We start from the raw sequence: 16,990 nt of genomic DNA, 5'->3' as shown, positions 1-16,990 counted from the left end.
CTCATCTATAAAATGAAGATACTTACTGATTTATAGACTTATTATAAGGATCGGATATGATTTATGAAAAGTGACTGGCATATAATAGTTGATTAATAAATGGTAACTGGTGACTATGAGAACAACCATGATACCAGCGATGATAATGCCAGAGTAGCATTGTGCCTGATGTGTCTGTCCATCAGCACATGTTTTGTGGATAGATAATTGGATGAATGAATGGTCAAATAAATTCATGTTTAAGTAGATGAGTAAACTGGCCAGACGTGGTGGCTCATGCCTGTAATCCCAGCACTTTGGGAGGCTGAGGCGGGCAGATCATTTGAGGTCAGGAGTTCAAGATCAGCCTGGCCAGCATGGCCAGATATTTTTGGTAATATCTACCAAAAATACAAAACTATTAGCCAGGCATAGTGGTGTGCGCCTGTAGTTCCAGCTACTTGGGAGGCTAAGGCAGGAACATCTTTTGAACCTGGGAGGTGGAGGTTATAGTGAGCCGAGATTGCGCCACAGCACTCCAGCCTGGGCAACAGAGTGAGACCCTGTCTCTGAAATAAATAAATAGATGAGTTAACAGTTCCAACAGACTGACTTCAACCCTTGTCCTTTTTAGCCTCAACCACATTTGATGGCATCAAACACACTCACACTTGCCTTCTCTCTCATCTCTTAGGGCTCAGAAGTTTGCTGATTCTCCTCCCTTGTTGACTCTTCTTTCTCTCTTCTTTTTTGGCCTTTTTGCATTTTTCCTATTCCCTAGATGTTAACCATTCTCCAGAGCATATTCTTGAACATTGCTTTTACTGCTTTCACCCTCAAGGATTTCATTCTTTATTAAGGCTTCAATTATCACTGTTATGTAGATAAAGTCAAGATGTTTTATATAGACTCTTCTGCATTCTGGTCTTGTATTCCTTAAAACTTATTTGTCAAAAGGATGCCCTGTAGACTCTTTAAAATTGAGCTTACCATCTTCTGCCTGAAGCCGGCTCCTTCCCTGGCATGGGTATGCACATTCATAGTGTGGCAGCTTTTCCAGGCTCCCAGAGGCTTGACATGCTGGAGTCATTTCTAACTCCTCCCACCCATGTTCCAGTCAGTCGCTGATCATGTAATTCCATCTCCATATGCTCTTGCATCTGCTTCCAACCTCTTTTTTCCCCCCAGGCACTATCCTGATTCAGGTCTTCTCTATGATCTTAAGCCAGTTCTCTGAAGTGGAACGCTTAAACACTGAGTGCTGTATGTGCATTTTAATCTCAATCTTTGAAATGTTCTGTTTTATATATGTTTTATAACAGAAATAATTTATTAGAGTAGTGTATGTATATACAATACAATAGAATAACATTTTTATTACTAGAATAATAATCTATTATACACCAAGAAGCCCTCAGTAGCTTTTGTGTTAGGCTGTTCTTGCATTGCTATGAAGAAATACCTGAGACTGGGTAATTTATAAACAAGGGTTTTAAGTGGCTCACGGTTCTGCAGACTGTCCGGGAAGCATGGCGCTGGCATCTGCTCAGCTTCTGGGGAAGCCTCAGTGAGCTTTTTCTCGTGGTGGAAGGTGAAGCGGGAGTAGGCACTGCACATAGTGAAAGCAGGAACAAGAGAGAGTGAGAGGGAAGGTGCCACACACCTAAACAACCAGATCTCACTAGTACTCACTCTTGCAAGGACAACACCAAGACATGAGGGATCCACCACTAGGACCCAAGCACCTCCCACCAGGACCCACCTCCAGTATTGGGGATTGCATTTCAGTGTGAGATTGGGTCAGGGACAAATATTCAAACTATATCAGCTTCCAAGTGCCTATCGTATTGAAAGCAAACTCATCTGCCTGTCATTCAAGGCATATGTAGTACCTCCTTTCTAGGCTGGTAAGGCAGTCCCTGGTGTAGAGTACCTTGCACAAGCGTCAGGCTCTAGCCAAATCGAGCTACCTACTGGATGCTTTTAAGCTCTCACTTCTTCACCTTTGTGACTTTGATTGTATTGTTCTCTTCTCTTACTCTCCATCTGTTATAAGTAGTATGCATAGTGGTTAAGAGCAAAGAGATTATATATATCAATTTCTCTCTCAGTCATTGAAATGTTCTATTTCATGTAAGTTCAAATCTTCTCTCTGACACCTTTTAGTTGTTTTATTTGGGCAAGTCACACTTCTGAACCTCAACATCCTCATCTGGAAAATAGGGATAACAACAATCGGCTCACAGGTTTGTTGTGTGGAGTTATTAAGTAACACATGTGTTGAGCTTAGCACCATGTCTGGCATATTCATAATACCTGATCTAAAACTGAGAGCCGCTGCTACTGCTTCTATTACTCCTTTCCAGTATTTTTAGTCCAATTCTCCCAAACGTGAGATTGCTCAGGAAAGTAAAGGTTGTTGTAACATAAAAATATGAACAAATGAGCTTGCCATTTATGTGACTATTTCCTACTCAGACATTCCTCCCGGCATCGTGTGACTAACCCTTGCCCATCCTGACATCATTGGTCTGTTTCAGTAGAATTGTTTAACATTATTAATACCCAACAGCACAATGCAAATACGACGCATGGCAACTGTAAAATTAAACTTTGCAAAAGATGTTAGATACCATGAAGGCAATGCAACTTCATGATACTAGAAAAATGCTGAAATCATGTACAAAGGCAATGATCTAAATTAGGATCTAGTGGAAAAAGAGAAAATTGAACAAATATAAGTATAGGCACTTCAAGAAAGAATGTTTTCAATATCAAAGGATTAAGAGGGAATTTGGAAGAAATTAATGAAGTTTTTAAATATTACTGCTAACAGAAATATTTTAAAAATACTTGTTCAGAGTATTTAAATAAAATACAAACATTAACCATAAAAGAAATATGTATAAATCTTGCTACATTAAAATTAAGAATGTCTGCTCCCTAAGAGAAATTATAAAGAAAAGCACAAACTTTATATTTCTTTCTATATCCAGAATATATAAATAATTACATAATATAAATAAATAAATAATAGAAGGACAAAACTTAACATGTCTGTATTAGTTATCTATTGCTCCACTGCAAATAACCATGAGTTTCACAGCTTAAAACAACACACGTTATCTTCTAACTTCAGTGGGTCGGGAGTCTGGGTATGGCTTAACTGGGTCCTTTGCTTAGGAATGCCTGACAACACTCAGCAATGGCAAGTATACAAATCAATGGGAATTTTTATAAAGCACTTTGGAAAATAATTTTCTGTTACCTTATAGAGTTGAATGTTCATATAGCTTTAAGATGCAGCACTTCCACTCATAGGTCTATATCCTAGAAAGACTTGGACTTGTGAACTTGGGAACATGCAAAAGAATGTTTATAAAAACAAAACCCTGGAAACAACCCAAATACCAACCGACAGGTGAATGCAGAGATTGTAGAATTCTTACCCAGTGGAATATAAAATCAACTACATGAACAGAAACATACAATAACCATAAGATTTATCGTTCAATAAATCTTAGAACCATATTATTGAGGAAAACAAGCAAGCCAAAGAAAACTAGATACACTCAGATACATTTTTATAAAGCTCAAAGCAAAACTAAGTAACAGATATGTGATAAAACTATATGGAAAAATCAAGACAATTATGATAATGGGTTTCAGAATGGTGCTTACCTTGGATGATGGTTGTAAGCACAGAGGTGGGTTGGAGAAGGGAGTACACAGTAGCTTCTTGGTAATGAGAATATTCTATTTCATAAGTTGGGTGATGAGTTTACTCTGAGCATTTATTATCATGCTTTATAGCTGTATATGCTATGTATATTCTTTAGTATGATTGTTACATAATAAAAATATAAGAAAATGTGCACTACAGTAGTCAGATATATGAAGTCAAACTATACTGTAATATAATGTTGTCAGTTATGTCAAAAAACACCAGTCATTTTAATTGGGGTTTACTGGTTATTTGTTTGTTCTAATAGTAGCACATTATTACAACTAAAATGTAAATTTTGTTAACTATAAGACAAAAAAACCTATGAGTATTAGATCAGTGTTTCAAGGAAAAAAAATCTCACTGAAACTTTTATTTTATCGTTTATTTTGAAAATTGGACACCATTTTATTTCATTTCATTTTGGGAGGCTGAGGTAGGAGGACTGCTTGAGCCCAGGAGGTCAGGGCTACAATGAGTTGTGATTGTGCCACTGCAGTCCAGCCTGGATAGCAGAGTGAGACTCTGTCTCAACAACAACAACAACAACAACAACAACAACATATTTTCAAAGAAAAATAGCAAAAGCCAATTGAAAACCTACTTACTCTTCAACTCCAATTTTCTTTAAATTTGGAAGTGACTTCTGATTTACTATTTCAAACAACTCCTCTTCTTCCCCTTTAGACATTTACCATCTACTCATGCTAACTTCTCCAGAGGAGACCACTCTAGCACTCTAGCATCTATAGGCCCTTGTTTAGCTCCTTTTACCAAAACATAGAAAACACAATTCTATTTTGCATCTGAAGGGCTCTATTCACCAAGATTAGGAAAAAAAATCCTTTGGAATAGCCAGTTAAGTTGAATTTTAAAAAATATCCCCATGAATGTGATTTGGTTGGGGCAGGAATCCTTTCCTTTGTTCCCGGTAATCTGATACCCATCCTTGAATCCTTGTAATTCATCCTCCCTATTCTAGCCAGGTAATGATTTGAATCCAATGATCCAGCTTCAAGGATGGAGCCCTCTCCAGTCCAAACATTTACAACCAGCAAAACCAAAGGAGAGGAGGCAAAATGTAATCAGAAAACGTTTCTAGGGAATGAGGACTTATGTCTGTCATCTGCTTAACAGATGTACATCAGTAACTATCAAATTCCCCCAAACAAATTTCTCCATGGTATTCAGATAAGTTTTAGAAATTTAATCATCGTGGAGACAATGAATACTATTTAAAATGGATTAACTTCAAGTGGCTTTATCTATTAAATTTGTCCTTTGATAGTGAAGACCTTTTCAGATCCACAAATATTACTGCTACTTCTTCTCCCACCAAGATGCATCTGAAATATTTCCCTTTCCGTGGCCCACCAAACTGATATCATCTCCACTTTTGAACTTACCTACACATGCATAGTACTCCTAGCACCTCTTTGGGAACATGGCATGACTCTGTTTTGTTTTATAATGACTTAGTTATTTGTTTTTCCATAACTGAATACTAAACTCCAGACCTTACTGATTATTTTTTGGTGGGGAGTGGACAGAGTCTCATTCTGTCACTTAGGCTGGAGTGCAGTGGAGCAATCTTGGCTCACTGTAACCTCCACCTCCCGGGTTCAAGTGATTCTCCTGCCTCAGCCTCCCAAGTAGCTGGGATTACAGGTGCCTGCCACCATGCCCAGCTAATTTTTGTATTTTTTGTAGGGATGAGATTTTGCCATGTTGGCCAGGCTGCTCTCAAACTTCTGATCTCAAGTGATCTGCCTGACCTCAGCCTTCCAAAGTGCTGGGATTACGGGGCGTGAGCCACCGCACCCGGCCAACCTTACTGATCTCTGTGTGAACCTAGAACAGTCATGCACATAGAGTTGTTGCTAAATAAATACCTAGTTGACTTGAATTTCTCTGGACGTGTTTCATTACTGGCTTTAAGAAAAAACACTGTCATGATTTTCAATACGTGCAGATTCTTCACATGCATTAAATTGCTCGGTAAGGTGCAAAGTTAAAGCAAGCAAACAGCTTTGGTAACAATGTTCAGGCTAGCCTAGAGCATTACATACTTTGTACCAGATTTTACATACATGTATTTGCATTTTGGAAATAAAGTCCCTTGCAAAAAGAGCTCTCAAGAAAGCTTGTGTTGCTTACATCAGAAAGCACCAGAAGCATTTTTCCTATTGTTACAAAAATGGTGAAGGTTAGCGCATGCAAATTTCTCATATGCCTCATAAAACACTTACTCATCTATATCTAAAGCCAAGAACCACTGTGTAACCAACTAGTTCCCTGCTCATAAGGAACTTGGCTGTGTAATTCCGTTTCATCACCAAATGCCAGCATTTCCTATCCTCTCCAGTGGGCTTTACTACTTCATGACATCATAAACAAGATGGGCCCAGAGTTCAGTTTAGCTGACATCTTCGTTATAAAGCCAATAAACAAGAAAGCCCCAAGGTATTAGGCATTATTTTTTCTTTTCTAAAGCTAGATAGAAATGTAATATGTTTACAGAGTTTCTAATTTATTTTTCTGCTAATGAAAACAGGCATTTCCAGATAAATCAGGCAGTGTTCTAGCGTTGCTTTTATATACAGAGGGAAGTAATTTTGCTTAGAATTTTAAATGTAGCTTTTGTCTTCTGTTAAGAATTATGGATGGTAGTGGGGGGATGGAAAAAGGACTGAAACCAAGCAAAGAGGCAAAAATGTATTGCATTTTTTTTTCAATTCTGGAAAAGAGTTATGTGTGCAATTAGGATTTCTGTGTTTAAGGAGGCTGTTTAAAAAGTCAACACATTTTTTAGTTGAGGAATGTAGTTTAAGAGTTATGCTTATGGCTGAACGCAGTGGCTCATGCCTGTAATCCCAGCACTTTGGGAGGCTGAGGAGGGCAGATTACAAGGTCAGGAGTTCGAAACCAGCCTGACCAACATGGTGAAACCCCATCTTTACTGAAAATACAAAAATTAGCCGGGCATGGTGGCGCGCGCCTGTAATCCCAGCTACTCAGGAGGCTGAGGCAAGATAATCTCTTGAACCCGCGAGGCGGAGGTTGCAGTGAGCCAAGATCGTGCCATTGTACTCCAGGCTAGGCAACAGAGTGAGACTCCATTTCAAAAAAAAAGTTATGCTTACATTTTTATATTTATGTGTATCCGTATGTACATGCACATACAAGTAGTCTTTTCAGAGCCAATTAATTTGAATACATTTGCAAGTCTTATGAATTTAAAAAAATGTTTGAAACTACTTGAACTATCAGAAAACCTCTATAAACATTTAAGAGATCAAGGCAAGGTTGTACCTCGAGTGATTTTCTGAGTTATACACAACATACATAATAAATAAATATTGCTCAATGTGATGGAACTCATAGCACCAGCTCAGTAAAGTGAATTATGCAAGCTCTGCTAACTGGAAGATGTTATCAAATGGTTTAATTCCAGTAAAAGTTCTCAACACAAATATATCTGTACCTGTATTGATGTATATTGATAAAATACTATGGGCATAGTTTGCTGACCATGTAATTGCAATCAATGAAATTATTGAGCTTCCTCAATAGAACGAGGAGAGCACAACAGTAGGTGCGAGTTATGTAGAGAGAGATCCACCATGGTTCTAGCCTTAAAGGCTCAAAATTCAGTTGGAGAGAAATAATGGGTTTATAAAGATAAAATACTGTTGGTAGTAACATGATGTCTGTTGACATTTTGAAAAAGAGATTTTCTGTATATTCTGTGAAGTAACTTCTCTCAGAAGTAGTGGTTACTGAATAAAAAAAAAATCAACATTATCTTGAACCCACTGGGTAAGGCTGGAATGAAGGCAAGATGGTATCTCTTTCCTTGGAGTTCTTGGCACTCAAGTATCTGAGTGGGTAGCTTTTGCCCTGGTAGGTGTAGATAAGCATGTGTCTTTGGTCTGGAGGAAAGCGGCCTGTTTCGCTTGAGTCAGCTTGTTCACATACTGAGGTGATTATTCCCAACTCTCACCCAAGCAAATTGATGACTCCAGGGTGAGCAGAATCAATGCACTGGCATTTGCCAAATACAGATTCAGATGAAAATGGAATAAATTAGTTTCTCTTGGTCAATTATTGCTCAAGTAGGTGAGCTGAGGAAGAAGGGGTGCTGAGGTGCACACTGAATTTGAACTACGTTCTGTTTTCAGCTGAAGATATAAACAGACAGTGACTATAAAACCTTAGCTTGGTGGGAAAAGGAGTTCTGTGAGCAATTCAATTTCTCCTTCTGAATTGTACGTGGAAGAGCACTGACTCTTGTTTGCATAGGCTGTTCAGAATATGTCTGGAATTTCCATTGTGAAGTTACAGACTGCCACCATATAGTAACAGCATTATTGGAAGCTAATACCATAATTAATTTCTTACTACTATACTCAGCTGATATTGACAATGAGAAGTACAGTTACCCAGCATAACTTGGCAGATTCTTCACAGCAAAAGAATTCATAATCAGATCTGATGGCCTGTCCAATGGATAGAACAGGGTATCTAGGAAGAGACTATCATTTCAAGGATAGACATAGTATGGTTAGTGCTCTCAAGACATGCTTAGCCAAAGAGAGAGCTACTCTTTTGGTATTAGTAGTTGAACTTGATTCCAGTATAGCTGTTTATAAAATAAATAGTGAGGCATGCTACAAAGTACTATTGCTGTGCATCACCAGCAAACTCTGAATAAAAGAAATGCCAACCTGAAGATGCAATCTCTTATTGGTGGGGAAATAATATACTCTTTATGATTTTCTTATGATGTTTCATTGACGTATGGTGCTTCTAACCAAGTGACAAATTAATCTACTAGATTTAAGGAGAAATGGATGTGGCTTAATGAAGAAGGACAGGATATGTATTATAAGGCAGCTGGTTCTGCCACTGCTGGCTTATGGAGAAAATATACATTGGACCGCTAATGAGTCTCTGTTGCATACGATAGATTCTCTTTATAATAGAATTGCACGCTTTGTCTCTAAATGGGGTTATTATACACACCATTGCACAATGTTTGAAGAGCTTGGTTGGCCCTTGTAGAGGGTTACAAGAGAGATAAATTGGAAGACAATTGTACTTAAGACCTTCAATCCATCAAGCATTTCATATTTATCCAAATTACTAGCATGTTCTCCCAAAATATGAATCTGTGTGATATACAAGGCTAGAATGTTAATGCTGACCAGACTTTGCTTTATCAGACAGGTTTTCCACTGTAAGTATTGACCAAAATTCACGCGTGGTGAAGCTGGGCAATACGCATTCCAACCACCGCCCCCATTCCCTTTGCCTCTGCTCTTCATGTATTTGACTATCTTAGTCTCTGAAGTTTCATTTGTTATTTCTTCTATCCACCATGAACACAAAGGGCTCACTTGCCCTGGGTTATTTAATTCTCAGAACTTTTTGACTTGACTACCCAGACAGTTCTAGTGGTAATTCAGTTTCTTCACTTTTCTCCATACTTGTGGGCCCTCACTGTTCAGTTGCTCAGCTATTCTTTAGAATAAATCCATTTCAGTTAAGGTTACATCCTAGAAAGAAATACTAGGCTGGGTGTGGTGGCTCATACCTGTAATCACAGCACTTTGGGAGGCTGAGGTGAGTGGATAAAATGAGCCCAGGAGTTGGAGTTGAGCCTGGGCAACATAACAAGACCCCGCCTCTACAGAAAGTGCAAAAATTAGCCAAGCATGGTGGTGCATGCATGTAGTCCCAGTTACTAGGGAGGTTGAGGTGAGAGGATTGCTTGAGTCCAGGAGGTCGAGGCTGCAGTGAGCTATGATTGCACCACCGTACTCCAGCCTGGGTGACAGAGTGAGACCCTGTCTCAAAAAAAGAACAAAAAGTAAAGAAAAAAGATATTGGAAGTGATGAAGAAGACCGGATAAATGACAATATCATTCACTCTGTGTCAGAAGACTGTGCTTTCTATTAGAGGACATGGCAGGGCTTATTTAGATGGTGTAGACGGGGAGATGGAGGTGGTGAGTCATGCTCTTACCATCATTACTTTCTAATGTGGCTTTGAACCTGATTCTACCTTCTGGCTTGATTCTTCTATCCATGATATCATGTAGTTGGAATTTTGTAGCTAAATTTTGCTCAAATATTTTCAGGGTGATACCATGTCCTTGAGCCCCAGGGGAAGTTTTGCACAGGAAAGGTGATTCTTGGGGTATACCATCACTAGGTTTTTGACTTGCCAACGGACTTTAGAGGCACCATTAATTCCTGCTGATGCTGAGATCCTCACCTATGTGGTGAGGTGACAATATTTTGTTTCTTTCAAACTTTCTTTTCTGTGTTTCTCTCCTCTCAACCTACCAAGAGTAATTGAAGAGAATTACACCTGTGAAACATTTCAAGATGCTTGGAGTAAGATGATCTTTTCAGTTTAAGACATTATTATATCCCAAACCAGACTGCTTTCTCTCTGTCATTGTGAGGTTCTTTCCTTTGCAAGTCTATCCGCACTCTGGTATAGAGAAAGGTGAGCTGAAAGAATGGACAAAACTGTTTCATGGGCTTCTCCACGTATTTATTACCCTCTCCAAATTGAATCTTGAAGCCTTGTCAGAAGTGTTATTTTCCCAACAGAGTAGGTGTTAAGTGTCTATAGAAAATAAACTCACCTCCTGATATCTTTCTCATTGCCTGCTACATCCATTTACTGTGAAGATTATATTGTAAGGTGTGACAGGAGGTGTTGTACAGCAAGGGAAAAATCATCACTTTGTGATTTGATTTGTTCAAGTTCTCTTCTTTTGCACGGGCTTTTGGATTTCCTTGTCATTTGTGGAATTATTTCTTAAATGGTGAGTATCATTTTCATATGTGTTTTTCCCGAAGCTGATTCCATCCAAATACTTTTTAAGTTGCATACACTCTTCTATAAGTAGAGCTATGTTTTTGTAATGAAGTTTCAATAATTTGGCCAGGGTAAAGGAAAAACCAAAACAAATGCTAACAATGACTAGTTAATGATTTTTCTTTCACCTAATTTTTTATGACTTTTATATTCTCTGCTAAAAACAGATTATTTGATAACAATGCTAAGAATACTTAGCTATAGGTAAAATTTAATATCCATTTGACTGAATGTTTCATTTAATGAAAGGGCTTGTGCTTACCACAATTATCTTAAGGAAATAAATGTGTACAGAGACTAATGAGTAGACACACTAGACTTTATCAATGTTTATTCAAATTATTGCAGTTTAGTGATATGGAAATCTAGAATTGAGATGCTTTAGAAATAAATCTTTGCTTGTATGTAATTTCTTTAGTTCAAGGATCTGAAAACATTTTACAAGCAATTAAACTCTAGGATTCAAATGGGGATTTCACATTGTTTATTGTTTAAATAAAGTTACAGAATTATCATTTGCTTAGGGTTTCTAGAAAATCCTTTCTTTTAGGTCTACCAATATGCATACCCGAGTTTCCGTGGATATTTACCTCTTCGCTCAAACCATTTTCAGATTTCTTTTCTTCTCATGCCATCATATTTCTTTTCTTTTTTTTTTATAGATGGGGCCTGGAGTGCAGTGGTGCGTAGCTCATTGCTCCCTCGATCTCCTGGGCTCAAATGATCTTCTCACCTCAGCCTCTTAAGTAGCTGGGACTATAGGCATGCACCAAAATGTCCGGCTAATTTTTGTATTTTTCTTTTCTTTCTTTCTTTCTTTTTTTTTTGTTTTTGTTTTTGTTTTTTTTTTTTTTAATAGAGCCATGGTCTCACTCTGTTGCCCATGTTGGTCTTGAACTCCTGGCCTCAAGCGACCCTCCTACCTTGGCCTCCCAAAGTGCTGGAATCACAGGCATGAGTCACTGCACCAGGCTATTATATTTCTTGAAAAATTCTCTTTTTTACTTCCTTCCTCCAACCAACTCCTCCAACCAGATTCAGTCACTCCCTCCTTTTCCTGGCAAGATCTTCTATCCTTGCCCTTGTCTCCCAGTCCTTGTGATCTTATGTTCAGGTAGAGAGGAACTTTCTCTTACTCATTGTCTTATTACTTGTATCCAAAGGTTGGGCACATTCCTGGCCCTTCATAAGGATTGTTTCAATGCATGACTGAATGAATCTGTGAGTGAATGTGATCACTGTGGAGCTGTGAAATAGCTTGGGCCACTCCCACATTGTGCTGGCCGTGCAGTGAAAGGCATTTTCCCTGTTTTGACGGGGCCGTTTATCTCTGCTCCTGGTTCTGCTTTCTACTAGGAAAAGGAGAAACTCTACATGGAACTAAAGCACGTCTTGGCCCGCCAGCCTGGACCTGAGGCTGCGGAACAGCTGAAACTGTACCGACGCACGCTGCATGACAAGAAGCAGCAGCTCAAAGTAAGTGGTAGCCCCTGTTCCTTCCTGGTCCCAAGGCAGCCACACTCCGGGGAGCACGCCTGGACAAGTCCACTGCCTCCACACAATGAACCAGTCTCTCAATGCCACAATCCTCTGAGGTCAGCTTTCTTAGAGCTCTAGTCTAGGACGAGCCAGCTGACCTCAGAGCTACCCCTCTCTTCCTGGACTATTAGCACCGTTCTCCATTTCCAGAAAGAGGCAGGTGAGCAAGAGACGAAAAGATGATGACCACGAAATGGAAATGTGGGGGACAGGGTTTATATGGATGATCTCAAGATGATTTGTTAGAGTATTTGAAGGGCAGGGGTGAGCAAAGGAAATATTTTAACACCATTGCCCAGCTGAAGCAGACTGCCATGCCACGGTGGGTCTCTGGTATTCCATCCCATCTGAAATAAACATACACAGAAGTCCAGCTACTGCCCGGCCCTGAGGGCCTTGCTTCCTCACCAGCTCTTAAATATGTAACCATGAAAGGGAAATAAAATCAGGCAAGATTTTCTGATAGTGTGATTCCCTTCTAAGTCACATAAGACCCTCAGTTGCAGAGATATGGAGTGTTTTACTTTTATATGTGCCTTTGTAAAGTTTTCTCAAAAACTGTGCATGTTCACACTGTATTTTGAGCTTCACCTCCTAAGCGAGTACTTAGATATTCTTGGCATGTCGGGGAAGTTTTACACACACAGCCACAGGATGAAGCATGTGCCAGTTGAATTCTGGCACTTCCTGCCCAATGAGGGTAATAATCGTTGACTTTCTGCCTGGAGTAAAATATATGCCACCCTACTAGTATAGCCCTAACCCCTTCAAAAACAGGACATTGTAAAACTGCATCCTTTTATTTTAAAAGGGCAAATGAAGCAAGTCTAATTAGAGCATTAATTTTCAATTTGTCATTCTGAATGTTCATTTCACATGAATATCCTGAGACGTAATTTGAGTTTTGCATAAGACATAATCTTTTCATTGTTTTGTTCCTTTAAAAAATGGAATATTTTAAAGAAAAGACATTATTTTCCTGTTTTCTCAGAGGTAGATACAGATTAGAAAAGCACAGAGCTATCTTATTCACACAGAGCTCCGGGTTGCCTTCAAAAGCTCACAGGAGCCTTTTGTGAATTTAACCCTTTATCTCAGGAAATCCAGATTTTTCACTCAAATGAAATGTGACCCCTCATGAAGAGGTTTAGAGGTGGGTGGTACTGAGCATGCCTGCCAGTTTGTCCTTGATACTTACCTACTCTTTTAGGAAATTCCACATTCATTGTTTAGAAGCAGGGTTTTTGTTTCTACGAGTTTAACTCTTGAGACAGGCTTTTTTTTTTTTTTTTCTCAGCATGAAAATTACATTCTTTAGCCCATGATAACATAGTCAGAATCATTTTCACAGCAGTGAAGAAGAAAGAGTTCAGAAGCAGATGAACACTAAGAAGGCTAAGATCTCCCTTTTATGCAAAGCTTTAAAATAGCAAACAAGAGGAAAAATAAATCCAGCCTATTGCATGCCTGTTAGAAATATAGCCTTCCTTTTCTCTTTTTGGTTTTGGTGGGGAGCACACCCCAGCTTTGGCATGCGCTATGTGCTATGCAGATGAGTGAATCCCCACTCTTCTTGTCCAGCCCAAGACCAGCAGCAGCTACTGAACACAGCAATGGAAGGAAGCAGGTAGTCAGGCTTTGAAGGGTCCCAAAGAACACAGTAAAGAAGGGATAGGCATTCAGCAGCATCACAACCCTGAAAACACATACATTGAATGCTTAGTTAGCAGTGATGGCAGGATGATTTCAGGATAATTTTTTTCATAATCCTCAGATGAATCACATGTTCTAGTGATGTTTTTCTTGAATACTTTCTCTTTTTTTCTTAAGGCTTTAAAAGCAATTTTAGACTGTGTGTCTGGGAGTTTTTCTGTCTCTATTCATGATATTCCTTGAAGCACATTAGACTATTCATCTGCGAACCTGTTTGAATGTTGTCTAATAGTTCTTCTTTTAAGTGGGGGAATGATATTTTATTTAAAGTTGCAACCAGATGATGCATCTTCAGCCCTCAGCCAGGTTTCTACTCAGATGTGGACCCTGAGCAGGTGGAAGCATGCAGATTAATTGTGATGCTTGGGCATCGTTTTGCACCTCTAGCTCCACTGCAGTAAATGGTAGCAGATTAAAAGATTTCTCAGAAAAGGATATTGTGTCTTTTGTTAACACTGCTTTATTTGCCATGTTAGGTTTTGTCTTCAGAACTGAATATGTATGAAGTACAGAGCAAAGAATATAAATATGAGGTAGAGAAACTTACCAATGAGCTCCAGAATTTAAAGAAGAAATACCTTGCTCAGAAACGTAAAGAACAACTTCAAAAGTAAGAATTAGTCAAACGTCCTATTTGTGCCTATTATCTGCACATAAGAAAATATTTGGTGAACAGTCACAGACTTGCAAGTTTCACTGGGGTAAACTAAGTAGCAGGGCAAACAAATGTCGTTCTACCAGTCACTAACTAAGTTTGTATCAGAGCAAGATCAGTGACTCATCTGATACTGAGTCCCCTCCTTGGGATTCTAACAGGGATCCATTAATATCTGCTCATTGGTGGATCTACCATGGAGCAGAGGAAATGTAATACGACTTTTCCCCCCACACTAGTCTGTGGTTTGGAGATAATAATGTTGTAACTATGTTTGCAAATGAGGTTCAAAATCAGCCTTGAACAGCATATTCACATTTAAAACCACATGTACTTTTGCTAAGGGACCGGGGCTTCATAAATCTGTTCTTTCTAATGATGCCCCTATACCACTATAACTGCTAGCAGTTCACCTATGTTTTTATTTATTTATTTATTTATTTATTTATTTTTGGTAGTGACAGGGTCTTGCTATGTTGCCCAGGCTGGTCTTGACCTCCTGGCCTCAAGCAATCCTCCTGCCTCAGCCTCCCAAAATGTTGAGATTACAGGGTGAGCCATGCCTGCCTAGGTTTTTAGATAGTTATTATCTCTGAACCATCTTCTATGTCTAGTGACTGACTTCAGCATCTGCTGTGGGGGGTTGATGTGACCTCTTCCTCTAGGAGATGATAATGTAGAGGTGAGGTGAACATTTTGGGTTTCAGGATGCTCCCATGTTGAAAAACAAAAGTTCTCTTCACATTGTTAGTATTATTTGCCTGATCCCAGGGTGAGAATAGGGACCCAAATGAATTGGGTTTGAAATGAACTAGTTTTGAAACGTGGTTTGGCTGCATGACATTGCCAAAATCATCCAGTTAATTTGGCAGTGACTCACGTTATGGGCTGAAAGTCATGCTTGGTATTTATCCACATGGACATTTCAGGGACATGGTGAAATATGGCTTGAGTGCATTTGCCTAAGATTCGTTAGTAGCAAAGTTATATAAAGTAACTGGATGCAAATTCATTTGCCAGTAAAAGTCTGCCCTTCTTGTAAATCAGAATACTCCCCTGTTCCACATTTAGGTGCCAGTTCCACAGTAGAGGAAAATACTGCTATAATTTAAATAAGTCCTTCTTAATGTGTAGGTCTACCAACTATCTGTCTGATTCAGAATCCCTAGTGAGATTTATTAAACATGCAGGTTCCCAGGCCATATTTCCAGATACTTGGATTCAGCAGACTCTGGAAACCTGCAATTTAATAAGCTCCTCAGGTGATTTTCATGCACAGTGAATCTTCAGAACCACTAATATTAACAATGTAAATTAAATGAATGCTGGAGTGGAAACACTGTATTTTTCTTTTAGGATATCAAGATTGTGCTCATAAAATGTCAACACAGTTAATTTCCAAATGAGGCAGGTGTCTAACTCAGTGGTCTTCAAGCTCTTTGATTGTACACCCTTATCAGTAAAACTTTTTTTGAGACAGAGTCTTACTGTGTCACCCAGGCTGGAGTGCAGTGGCACCATCTTGGCTCACTCTGACTCCGGAGTTCAAGTCATTCTCATGTCTCAGCCTTCCAAGTAGCTGAGATGACAAGTGTGCGCTAACATGCCTGGCTAATTATTTTTTCCTGTTTTTAGTAGAGACAGGGTTTTGTCATGTTGGCCAGGCTGGTCTTGGACTCCTGATCCCAAGTGATCTGCTGGCCTTGGCCTCCCAAAGTACTGGGATTATAGGCATGAGCCACTGTGCCCTCCCAGTAAAACATTTTTGAACTTGCAGCTCCCCTCCTGTATATGCATATAACTTTAAAATAATTTTTAAATTTCAGAATAGTTTTAGATTTACCTGCAATGTATTTTAATTTATAAATTATATGCAGATACCACTGTCAGTTTGTAACTCTTAGTAAAGCATAATTTAAAATTTTAAAATTTAAAAGTATTAATAGATTTATTTATTGATAAATAACATAATAAAAAGAAATATAAATTAACAGAATAGAAATAAAAGAAAATAATCAATTAATATAATAATATCTTCTTTCTTTTTTGATTATACTTTAAGTTCTAGGGTGCATGTGCACAACGTGCAGGTTTGTTACATATGTGTACATGTGCCATGTTGGTGTGCTGCACCCATTTACTCGTCATTTACTTTAGGTATATCTCCTAATGCTATCCGTTCCCCCTCCCCCCACCCACAATAGGCCCCAGTGTGTGATGTTTCCCTTCCTGTGTCCAGATATTCTCATTGTTCAATTCCCACCTATGAGTGAGAACATGCAGTGTTTGGTTTTCTGTTCTTATGATAGTTTGCTGAGAATGATGGTTTCCAGTTGCATCCATGTTCCTACAAAGGACATGAACTCATCCTTTTTTATGGCTGCGTAGTATTCCATGGTGTATATGTGCCACATTTTCTTAATCCAGTCTGTCATTGATGGACATTTGGTTAGTTCCAAGTCTTTGCTATTGTGAATAGTGCCTC

General features: G+C 38.9%; 1 protein-coding gene across 1 annotated transcript in view; it reads left to right on the top strand.

Moving 5' to 3' along the window:
* The window catches only part of CFAP58 (cilia and flagella associated protein 58), a 110,277-nt gene that overhangs the window by 87,913 nt on the left and 5,374 nt on the right, over nucleotides 1–16,990 (top strand). Inside the window, exons 16-17 of the mRNA XM_011957328.1 lie at nucleotides 11,955–12,074; nucleotides 14,327–14,460. Of these exons, the coding sequence (XP_011812718.1) occupies nucleotides 11,955–12,074; nucleotides 14,327–14,460 (254 nt within the window). The remainder of the gene's footprint in view (nucleotides 1–11,954; nucleotides 12,075–14,326; nucleotides 14,461–16,990) is intronic.

This window comes from Colobus angolensis, unplaced genomic scaffold (genome assembly GCF_000951035.1).
Source record: "Colobus angolensis palliatus isolate OR3802 unplaced genomic scaffold, Cang.pa_1.0 Scaffold44, whole genome shotgun sequence".
Lineage (NCBI taxonomy): Eukaryota > Metazoa > Chordata > Mammalia > Primates > Cercopithecidae > Colobus > Colobus angolensis.
The sequence above is the reverse complement of the archived record's forward strand: the minus strand, read 5'-3'. Positions and strand labels throughout refer to the sequence as shown.